We start from the raw sequence: 12185 nt of genomic DNA, 5'->3' as shown, positions 1-12185 counted from the left end.
TGTCACAGCTGGCGTGTGGAGCTGTTCGGTGTACGCTGCCAAACCTTGCTAGCCAGAAAGGGAACAACCCAGGAGACCTACGCCCAGGAGACCTACGCTCATTGGACTTGCGCCCAGGAAACTCACACTCACTGAACCTACTCACTGGACCTACTCCCAGAAAACATGCGCTTACTACGCCTATGCTCGGGAGACTCACGCTCACTGGACGTACGCCCAGGAAACCTACGCTCATTCGGTCTAGCCCATGAGGCGTACACTCACTGGACCTACGTTCACAAAGACCTCACCCATGCGTAAGTGTAGAAGCCCGTTGGGTGCTATCAAATGCTGAAATTGGTCCTTAACTTGCCCCACTGATAAATACACAGTGATCTGGAAAAGGTTACTTACTCCTCTCAAAGCTACTCTTTTCCTCGCCATGCGCGCACAAGTAACTGGCACTGACATCCATTGCCGGGCAGGCGCTGTTTCGTGGCGGCACAAGAGGCCTGTCATGTTACATCAGCCACAGCATGCCGGCACCGCTGGTGCGTCATCGCGTGACGTAGGAAAAAATGCTGGCTTATCATTGGTGCTGATAACAATTTGGCAGCACACATCGAATAACTTGTAAGCCAGCTTTCTATTCAACGATCACGAAACCAAGTTAAATATTATGAGAATAGTACATTCACCAGAAGAAGGCAATACCACGAAAATGAAATTGATTTCTGATAATTACCGTGCCGATTTTAATATTAACACCAGTGTTTTGATAAATTTTGCGACCATAATGCTATTCTGCCGACCAGGCTGCTTGATTGATCGCTTATCACTGAGATAATCTGTAAATCCTTAGATGAAGCATTGGTTTGCTACACATTACCTCACTTTGAAACCAGACTCCTGATGCCTCGAAATTATACTGTTATTCGTGCTTACTATTACTTTTCTTTGCTTTCCTTTGAGACGTCTCGGTCAAGCATTGACAGACGATGAATTATCAGCTTCACCAAAATGGCCGAAACAAAATGACTTTGAACTTTGACCTCTAATCCAGCTAGACTCAACAAATTTTCAGGGCGGGAGAATTGGGGCTGGGAAGTGAGAATGCACATGGCTACTCTATCGCAATTAATATTTCTTTGAAGGCTTAAACCGATGTCAGGGCGCCGCAAAAATCCCGTTCTTACCAACTGTGGAATTATTTTGCAATAAGGAATATAAATCGCAACACGATGTAAGGATTCCGCTACAGCCTGACTGGCGTCGCTTAACTGAAGGCTGGAAGTTGGTACGAGAGGGTACGTTAAAGTCGGAATGGTAATATTTTGGAACACAAGAATGACGACATCCAACAGCTGAACATTGACTCGGAAAGGCGTACGTGTCGCGAAGATAAGAGACGGAGTTGCTGCGTTTGATTGGGTTGTGTCCCTAGGTGACTGTCTTGGAGCTGGGTCTTGATACGCAGCCGTCGAAGTCGTGGAAGTGAGCTGGTGTCTATTCAAGAAAACAAGCGGGAAGGTCGAAACAGAAGCAAACGAAAATGAATCCGGATCGTTTCATCAAGGGCCTGTCCGGGCATCTGTAAGTACGCACCTGCCCAGGGAATGATGTGAAACAGGCGCCTGGTTGATGTCAGCGTCAAAGATACTTGGCAGTTATATTTATCACCACCTCAGGGCAGTTGAAGACAAAACTTTATGAAAGCTGATCAAAGCAGTCTACATGGGAAGTTATGAAGTAATTATTTGCATGGTTTGTGAAACCATGGTGTTGGGGCACACGATCATGCTAGAAACGTATGCTGCATCATTTGAAGCATATTTTGTTCACTTAACCTGTCTACATAAACCTGATTTTACATCAGATATGGTCATTTTGTATTATTTTATTAGTTTGTATATCTGAGAACATTTTGTGAGACAATAGTCCAGTTCAATAATCTCAGCCCTATATTTTGGTAGGCTGCCTGCCCTGTTCAGTTTTGCCCCAGCTAAAGCTTGTTCAAATCTGCCATGGTTTGCAGCCTGCCCAGTTGTGTGGTTTTCTGTGACCACCTGGTTACAACTGTGGATGGATAAGGAAACTTATGCATTTAGATTATGTAATATTAATAGTTAATTAGAATATTTATGAACATTAGATACTGGAGTGTTGTGGTGATGCATCTTGTAGGCAACATGAGCTCCAAAGAACATTTAAATTTATGTGCAACTTAAGTTATTCATGGGGTTTTCGTACCCTTCAACATCTTTGTATCACATCAGTAATGGCTGCATTGTTGCAGTGACAGCATTTGGTCACTGGTAATTGGTTATATTTGGTTTCAATAACAATAGTCCATCATATACCCCAGCCATTTCTAAGAAAGACAGATATGATAAGGTAAGTTTGATCATTCCCAGTCCAGCTCTCAGTTCTAAAGCACAGAAAAATAATGACCAAACCAAACCACTACAGATGCATTTAGCTGGCTGGCTCGTGATGCCGCATGTGGGTGGTGTTGATGATTGTTGGTATCGACAAAGACATATTGTTCATGTGTTCTTGGTGTTCTTGGATTAGATATTGCACTTAGCCATGTGTGTTGCATGAACCCTGACCCTTCCCATCTGATGGTGGAATTCTAGTCTGATGGTAGAATTTGGTGGCAAAAGTTTAACATGCTGCAATGCTCTGCATGGTCTGTTCTGCTCTGGCATCATGTTTCACAATATTTGCTATGGAAAGCATCTATACATCATCCTGTGTGTTCTCTTTTTTGGCCAATGCCAGAATATCATCTTCAGTGTGACTGAGCAGCATGCCTTCACCCAATTTGTGGTGACTGGGTTAAGTTGAGATGACATGTCTACACTTTATTTTTATCTTGGTTTCCTGCTATTTCATGCTTGTGTGCATGGTCCTTCATGGCTAAGCCCACTGTCAGGGTACAATTGTTTCCCTAAGTTTTTACAATGAATCAGCTTGTTTTTCACTGTGAGGGATGTACATACTTTTCCTATGGCCACAAAAAGCTTACTCTTAATATCTAATTTGCACATACAAGTGACATTTGGATCTTTCCCACTTTGGATGACTTGGTTCCAGCTGTAGTGTGTCATTGCTGCCCATTTCTCCTACTTTCTCCTGGTGCAATGTTGCTGTTTTTGTTGATGCTGTCTTAAACTAGCTTTTCATCCTGTTGCAATATGGGTGTGACACAAAATCAGCATGCAGTGTTCAGTGTTTCTGCGACATTCTGTCCATTTCCTCCACATCTGTTGCTGCTTCATATGGCACATCTCATCCTGCAGGGAGCCGTCAGTGCGCACGCACCTGAAGAACGTCTACTCGGCGGTGTCTGTGTCGACGCTGGTGGCGGGCGCCGGCGCGACGGTGCACCTCTACACGGGCCTGCTGTCGGGCGGCCTGCTGTCGACGCTCGCCGCCCTCGGCTTCATGGCAGCGCTCATGTTCACGCCTGACGACGGCAAGAACACCGGCAGGCGGCTGGGCCTGCTGGCCGGCTTCGCCTTCTGCTCAGGTGGGTGGCCCGCGGCGTCGAGCAGGCCTCTAAGCGGTGTCTCATTAGCGAGGAGTAAGCCTGAGGATATACACCCGGACCAAATCCAGCCTGGAATTGGTAGTCATCTGCATGTATTTGGAGCATTTGCCCCATATTGTGTGAACATACCAGCTGTAGGATTTACATGCTGATGCATGTGGAGATTGGAAGGTGCTATTGTACCGACTATTGCATGCTGATGGCCGTCCTGTTGTATGAAATCAAAATAATTCAGTTAAGGTCTTGTAGCACCAGTCAATCCCCCCAGGCGCGACAAATACTAGTGACCCAAGGAGTACCGATCTACGTTCTAGTTCGAATCCCTCGGGTTGGACTTAGATCAGGGATGGAGAGTCCGAGAGAGATGCTGTTGAGGTTGGCAGGACATCTCCATAATTCTCACTTGTATTCTTCCATAAATCAAATCAAACCTAAAACTCTTAAGCATGTGGGTATGGTGTATTGTGGACCCTGGAATGCCTGTAATGCTGAGTGAGGTCTGGGCTGTTTCAGGTACAAAAGGGTCCTGTGTGTATATATACATATATATGATGGTATATGTATGTGTAATGTATACATATAGATGTATATATATACACATACGCTATTCTCCTCCAGGGCATGGTAGCCTTAAAAAACTTATCCCATTCCAGTACAGACTTGATTATAACATCAAGTGCATCCGAAATACACAATGCATATTGCCGTAGACGTGAAGGTGAAACGTCCGGTGGGTGTGGAGCTGTGAAATACGGAGCAAACATCTGCGGTTTAATATACCTGCAAAAATGCAATTGTCTTACAGCTTTTCGCTTTTGAGTGGTGACAAATGTAGGTAATTGTAAGCCAATAATGGGCTTGTTTTCACTGTTGTCCGGCGACAGAGGCATGCACTGACATCCGTCAGCAATGCCACTGCAACGCTTCAGTAGAGAACCCAGGAAGGCGCAAAACCTTCCACCAGAGACCTTCTCCTTTTTTGCAAAGGTTTCCTTGGAAGATGGCGGCATGAACGTTTCATTATCTATTCTTGGTGAACCTTTGTCTTTTGTCTAAAAATTTTCCAGGCGCTTCAAAAAAACACTTCCTGAGTAAAAATCGATTGCCTGCGTGAAATTTGCGATGCATATCATCGCTGCTATATGGCAGTGATGTGACATGCGGGCAGTTCATTTAAGGGCGTGACGCGGCATTCGATTCGTGACATTAGAAGTCTGCTGATTGCGCAACGTTCTCCGACGAGGCACGCCCGAGGGCCGGGCTGCGCGCAGCTACATTAGAAGTCTGCTGATTGCGCAACGTTCTCCGACGAGGCACGCCCGAGGGCCGGGCTGCGCGCAGCTCCAGTGCTGCGGTACGGAGCGATAGTCGCCGGCTGCCGCTGGCATTCAGCGGGGGAGTCCCGCCGAGTCCCGCGGTCACCGGCGGTCACGTGGCACGCTGTGACAAACGCGTGCCGCGCACGCACGGATCTAGCGGGCTGGCAGGACGGCGGCGACTAGATGAGCCGCTTGAGCAGGGCAGTGGCGTTTGCATGACGGACGTGGCTGGTGTGCGGTGCCGTCCGCACGCCGGCCGTGTTTTGCAGTTATGCCGAAGTGATGGACCGTCGTTTGAGACGAGTCGAGCTGGGCGCCCCTGCTGGACGACCCTCCGTCGTGCTGTGCTCGCGTGTCTGCGGCCGTTGTTTTGTTGGAATCGCCGTGCTCCCGTGGTCGGGGTGCCTGCCTTTGTCCCCGAGTCTGTTATCGGGACAGCTACCGAAACATCTGAGGCTCTGTCATGAGCTGTGCGATGGGTTCTGGCACTGATTGGTGCTCTGGTGCTGGGGCTGCCCAGTCCCGTAGCTTGTTTTATCCGTCGGGATTTGCAAGTCCGTCTGATCGGGCCATTTCCCGACGGAGCCCCATCCCTCTATTTGATAAGCATGATATGTACTCGACCGAAATTTTAGCATAGGGCCAAGGACGAGGGAAGCGGCGTAGGCTCCCTAGTTGGGTTGAACATAACAGTTGCGCCTTAAGTTCTGATCAGATAAGGGATGTCGGTTGGACGGTTGGACGACGTAGTACGGGTGAGATGGCGACAGGCGTGAAAGACATCAATGGTAATGACGTGGAACCAAAGGTAGTCACTTTGTTTGGAGATCCGCCCCTCCCGAAAGTTACGGGGGGGGGGGGGGCAGCAATTGGCTGTTATAGTGTTCTTGCTCTAATTGACATCGCATAGCTTGACAAATTGTTGGCCAATAGTCTGGCCATATTTGGCCCATTCCGTAGATATTGGTCCTAGTGGACTAGGCTGGACGCCGCATTTGGTCTCCCGATGTAGTCTCAGCTTGTTGTACCGAAGACCGGCTCCGTAAAGGCGACATCGCACTCCCGCCGGTCTATAACTCGTGCAGCCGTGGCCTCACAGGGCTGAGGCCGCGCAGTAGTTGAAATTCGTCAGCTGCAGCTATCAGTTGCACTGGGGCTGCTTTTTTATGTGGCGGGAGCCCTTCTTCGCCACAAGCCATGTATAGCTAGGGATATAACCCTTTAGGCGGTCCTGTCCAATACGCGGCCACGCATCTGAAGAAGTATTGTACACGGGTTCCCACCAATGATCGATGAGGTTTCTGTACGGACTCATGGTTGTGAATTGGACGGTCGAATCTGGAGGAGAATTCCAGTCATCCACAGATCTCTTGGGGTGAACCTCCTCTCTGACGGGCACTCGGGGCAGTAATCCTCGCGTATTTTGGAGCCGGAAGGCCCGCCGATCGTGGATCCGCCACATTGTACAACAGTCATTGTTGTCTTTCTATCAAGATGGAGCCTCGCCTTATATAAAACTGTCTGGCCCGCAAATACTCGCTGAGCGCCCTCTGCGCTGACCGGTCTGGGCCTAGGCCACCTTCTACATATGTTCTCACCAGGCGCCCCCTGCGCCATGGGGCCTGGACCTGGGCCCCCTTCTGCAGATGTCCCCACCGAGCGCCCTCTGCGCCGACAGGTCTGGGCCTGGGCCCGCTTCTGCAGATGTCGCTTTACATCAACACGACTCTGATCCCGACGGCCTTCCTGATGACGAGCGCAGTGTTCGTCAGCTTCACGCTGGCCGCCCTGTACGCCCGCCGCGCCCAGTTCCTCTTCCTGGGCGGCATCCTTGGCTCCGGACTCTCCATGATGCTGATGCTCTCGCTGGCCAACCTCTTCTTCAAATCGCGGATGATTTTCCAGGTGAGCTTCTCTGACGCCCGTCGTCGGTCACGTCTGATATGAGTTTGGCGGGACTTATGATGAATCGTACCTCGCAGTCAGTGGACAGGGTTTAATGGTTGTTCAGGGTGAGTACCGGTAATTTCTGGCCGTTGTTGTATCTTATATCTGAATGTCATCTGAAAACGGCATTTTGTTATGTGTCTTGCGCTGCGAATTACCAAAATTAATCGAAGTTTTGAGACTGGTGCTCCTCACGGTGTACCATGTGTGTGCGACAGCTGAGGGTTACGACATATCGCCGAAAAATGCGCTGCTCATCAGGTTGCTGAAGAAGTCGCCGCTGTGAAGACCAGGCGGTCCGTGCTCTCTGTGTTTGTCAACTGAGGTATATCTGACATCATTGTGATGTAATGCCATGACCGTGTGCAACGATTGGAGCCGTACGATTTCTGACATCGACACCCCGTGGCACACCGTTGTGTGCGGTTGCCGGAGCTGCCGGCGGCTGAGCTCGGCGGTGCGTGTGGCCGCTGGAGCTATACGATCTCTGACATCGACACCCTGTGACACACTGTCGTGTGCGGCTGCTGCCGGGTCTGAGCGCTGCGCTGTGTGTGACAGCTGGCGCTGTGCGATCTCTGACATCGACACCCTGTGACGCGCTGTCGCGTGCGGCCGCTGGGGCTGCCGGGTCAGAGCGCGGCGCTGTGTGTGACAGCTGGAGCTGTGCGATCTCTGACATCGACACCTTGTGACGCACTGCCGCGTGCGGCCGCTGGGGCTGCCGGGTCTGAGCGCGGCGCTTTGTGTGGCAGCTGGAGCTGTACGGCGGCCTGCTGCTGTTCTGCGGCTTCATCCTGTACGACACCCAGCTGATCATCGAACGCCGCCGTCGCGGCGACAAGGACTACGTGTGGCACGCCCTCATGCTCTTCGTCGACCTCGTGGACGTGTTCCGCCACATCCTGGTCATCCTCATGCAGAAGGAGGTGAGAACCGACCAGCAGCGCTGTGGACGCGGGGCGTGTCAGACTTGCCCGGGCGCTTTTGCCAAGCGATGCTGGCTGTGTATGCACAGTTGTGCGCCTGGAAAGGCGGAAAAGCTGATACTTGACCAAAGAAAAGCCTCCTCTCCTTACAAGCCTGATGGCAATATTCAGTATTCAGCACCGATAAGCGTTCATTTAAGAGGCTCTTGCTGCGCATTTGCAACAACAGGAATATAGGAAACCATTTGTAAGGGCGTTTTCTTGTCCACTGCATTATTTCTGCTGTAGTTTATGCCCAATGGTTGCGAGTGGCTTCGCCACCATTTTTGACAGGTTCCACACGATTTAGACTCCTGACCGGGTGTCTTGTTGCCAGAATCGGAACAAGAAGAAGAACTGAGCGCCGTGCCGACGGCGCCGGCCTGACTGCCGCATATGCTGCACGTGCACGTGTGCGTGTTCTGCTCGGAGCACGGCCAGTCTCGCCGCATATATTAACGCCTCGAGCTTCTCCGTAATCGGCATATCGTTCGGACTTGTATCCGAGGGCAACTAATTTGCGATAATAATTCTGCGCGTGTGTGCAAAGCAAGCGAGGGAGGGGGGCATCCGTAATACCGGGCCGCGAGGTGGCGTCCGAAGGCGTGAGTGGGCTTCAGTTGTGGGGGGGGGGGGGGGGGGGGGGAGAGGGGTGCCGACGACGCAGTACCAGCTCATCGCGTCTAAATTGATAATGGCCGCGGCAGAAAACTCTTGTAATTGCATTAATACAGGCACGCAAAGAAAGAGGAATATATTATATCAGTAAGTGTGTCTGTGTTGACCTGATCTAAATTTTGTGTGTTGAGGCCATGCTACATTTAACCCCCGACCCCCTCGGGATTTAGAAATTCGCGTGTTCCTATACTTCTGTACGCTGGAGTCTCGACTGCCCCGGTTTAAATCGTGTGGTCTCCAGCTTGGTTTCCATTCCTCGCACGGTGTGTAGTTTTTTGTCTCCCAGTGATAGGTGGAATTTTGCCTAAGGTTTGTCATGGGAGCGAGAGGAAGTCACTGTTCGGTGGTCATTGTGCAGGCGCGAGGAGCACTGCGTGATTCGTTGTTTCGTATCCATTCTGGCCCATCTACGTGTTTGCACGTCTCTTGGCATGACTGTTGGAATTGAGCACGATTCAATGGGAAATAAATTTTGTTCTTCGTGTGATCTGTTGTATCGTTACTCAACATTCGCCCTCGGTCCTTTACGACGTGATCGGCGGTTGAGGCCATACGGCGTCGGCTGCTTCTCGCCCTGACAGGAGGGGCGGGCACCGCGGGGGATCGAACCCCGTTGTATCGTTACTTCGGTGAGCAGGCGACATCGCTGTATTTCCGACGGTGCCCCACCCCCTTCTCGCGGTGTGCCCCGCAGAGCCTGCCGCCGGACTGAGACAATCGCGACGCGGCCCGGTCCGCCCGTCTCCCGGTCGGGCGGCGCCCGCTGCCGCCAGCCGCCGGCCCAGGCAGCGTCGCTGACCGGGACAGCCGCGGTGTGCGTCGGCGCCGAGGTGGCTGGCCTGGCTTGGCGCACGGAGCGGGTCCAGATGTCGGGCGACGCTCCGCTAGACCACCCGCATCAGATGGGCCGCGGAACGCAACAAGTGATTGCAAATAAGGGCTGGTCCCCGATTGTGGGAATCGGACTCGGCTTGGATGGCAGAACGCAAGAAACGATTGCGAACAATGACGGGCTCCCAAGTGCAGGAATAGAAGTCGGCTTGGGGCAAGGTAATGCGGTTGGAAAATGTTAATCGGCTTGGCCTGGGAGCGTCTGAAGACAACAGCTGTAAATCAGCGGGCCGATGATTGGAACCAGGACTGTGGAGGACGGCCAGAATCATATGAAAGCCTATAACTTTCAGACGGATCGCATCGGGGGAACGAATGGCTGAAAACACACCATAAGAGTCAAGAGATTCAGCTCGGGGAGGATATCGTGTGACTAGGCTCTTACAAACCTCGCAGGCAGTCCCTGGGGCCGGAATACCAAGACGGCTGGGCGGATGCAGAGGCGCTCAATCCGAATTTCGGAGCGTCCTTCATTTATGAAGCAGCGACAGCCGGTGGCGTGCGTTCGTTAATCACGAGGCTTAGCAGATGCCCGTTGAGATCAAGACCGTCAGCTGCCTCGTCATGCTGTGCTGAGCCCATGAACGTTGTCCGAGGAGGGACTTAGTCTTTGGGACTTTTTAACCATGCGACTCACATCTTGAGCGTTCAGCCTCCCTCGGATTCGAAGCAAAACTTCTGAGCACTTCAGAAGCTGCAGCCACAAACGCATATACACAATGCAACTGTGGTGTTATTCGAGGACGAGCCAACTATAGCAAATGGGAAATAAATGCACCCTCAAACCAGGGGTTAACGCAACCCAGAAATATCGGTTCATTGTGTAGAAATTGCAACATTTTGAATGGATGTGACGAAGCTTGAATTAGCATTCGAGTACCTGATATAAAGTGTCAGAACGCAGTGAAGTCATTACTTTCTGTTTGGTGGTGTACCCATAGAAACTAGGTGCATAGGTCCCGATAAACCAAAAATAATGTGACCACGAGCGTGTGTGTTGGCGCGCGTGTACGCACGAGGGTATGTTGTATGTATGCTGAAAGGGAAGGAGTGTCTGATGCGTGTGCCTTTTTGTGGCTTCCCCACCCTAATTCACTTAAACCCCAAACAGATACTTCCTTATCGGCTCCGACAGCTCTGAACTCGCTGTGCACCATTACACAGGACGCCCTGATTTGTCTGACAGCGCTGGACCGCGCGGGTAATACTGCCATTCTGTGTTGGATACCTAGCCACTTTGGCATTGCCGGTAATAAGCTTGCCGACGCGGCCACAACGAGCAGCGCGTGCACCTTGCGCCCTCTCCTTACCCCTGCCGACCAGGAACTTTTATCTTCCCATCACGGCAGATAAAAGATGTACGTGCCACGACGACCACGTACGTGCCATCACGTACGTGGTCGTCGAGCTAATCGAAATCGAAACTTGAAGAAGAAACCCGGTGCGGGATACGAACTGGTCACATGTGCGTGACGCATGACTTTCGTGCGTGACCTTCTGTTCTGCGAAGAGCCTCACTGATCTCATTGTCATGCGCCACTTTGGGTCGCCATGTTGTTTGCTCGTGTCCACAGTTCAGTGAAGAGCGGTCACTTTATCTGGGACGAGATGCTCCAGGTGCTATCTGCTCATCTCTTAACACTAACAAAACTACGATAGCGTGACAATACCTGCTGAAGTCACCAGATAGTCGGGCACCTCCGCCTGGTATAGGACACCACCAGGATGGCGCGGCAGTTTGGATTTGACCACCCTGCGGAGTACCACAGCTTGACCAGGGGCTGGCGGTCGTTTGACCCCACGAGGCCTGCGGCAGTCCAGTGGCGCCACTGAACGGCAGCCGTGCAGTGACGCGCTGGTCGGCTGTGAATGTTGTGTGCGGCAGGTAAAGGACAAGGTTTTGGGAACACGAAGCAACTAAATGATGTCGAGTGACATTTGAAGGTGGGATTTATGTTCAGGCTTTTTAAGCGTACCCTTCTGGAAGTGCTCAATGAGTTCTCTGTCATTTATCGTCGTCTTCACGTTTTGGTCAGGAATATGTGGCGAATAAGCACCAGTGGCGTAACTAGGATTTCGCCCCTCTCCCCGCCGTAAGAACTATAAGAACCCTTTAAGACAGCGTGGGGGGGGGGGGTCAGCCCTGTCCCTATTAGTTTCCTTTTTCACAGGAACTTAAATAAGTTCAGGGTCATATTGTAATGCCATGGGAACCTTTTTTCTTTCGAAAGCTATACCAAGGCCTTGAACAAATACAAGTTACTGGGGACTTCGGCTCTAGGAGATCCCCGCCACCTCCGAGGCCTTGACCTATGGCCACGAAAGATCCTTGCTTGGCAGTGCCGTTGGTCGGCGTAGGCGAACGAAAGAGTCTAAATGCGCCTTTCGTCTGCCCGCCCCCCCCCCCCCCCCCCTGCTATCAGCATGACAACATTTAGTTTTGTCAACCTCAACATAATAACGTGGAGCGTGATGCTGACAGTGATTGATGCAATGTTTTTACAGGCTATATCTTGGCATTTTTATTTGATGTTCCAAATCACCACCGCTAACAGCGTCGTACCGCTCGCCCCGACATCTCGGGTACGCTTTAAACGAATAGTTCCAGCGGCTGCCGCCAGGCGCTCGCAAGACCACTCCGCCTGAACCGTCCGAGACGGGTCATGGGTGTCTGGAAAGGAAGCTGCAACATGCGACTAAGTTTTCGTGATAACTTGACTCAAGGCCAACAAGGGCAACAGGTACGAGCATGCTTCAACGGAAACGGCGGCAAGTTCGGGCTTGACTCTCACCACCGTCTCCCAGATGTCGGTCTCCCCAGGTAGCCACCGTCTGCCCATCGCTGAG

The 12185-nt window shown here is 51.4% G+C and overlaps 1 protein-coding gene across 1 annotated transcript; it reads left to right on the top strand.

The window, feature by feature from the left end:
* Positions 1–1370: 1370 nt before the first annotated feature.
* On the top strand, positions 1371–8404 carry LOC119099155 (bax inhibitor 1). Its single transcript, XM_037222261.1, has 5 exons — positions 1371–1572; positions 3285–3514; positions 6533–6759; positions 7557–7730; positions 8107–8404. The coding sequence occupies exons 1-5, from the start codon at positions 1532–1534 to the stop codon at positions 8128–8130; spliced, it is 696 nt and encodes a 231-aa protein (XP_037078156.1). The 5' UTR covers positions 1371–1531; the 3' UTR covers positions 8131–8404.
* Positions 8405–12185: the final 3781 nt, after the last annotated feature.

This window comes from Pollicipes pollicipes, unplaced genomic scaffold (assembly GCF_011947565.3).
Source record: "Pollicipes pollicipes isolate AB1234 unplaced genomic scaffold, Ppol_2.1 Scaffold_4740;HRSCAF=5597_pilon_pilon_pilon, whole genome shotgun sequence".
Lineage (NCBI taxonomy): Eukaryota > Metazoa > Arthropoda > Thecostraca > Pollicipedomorpha > Pollicipedidae > Pollicipes > Pollicipes pollicipes.
This window is presented reverse-complemented; position numbering and strand designations above follow the sequence as displayed.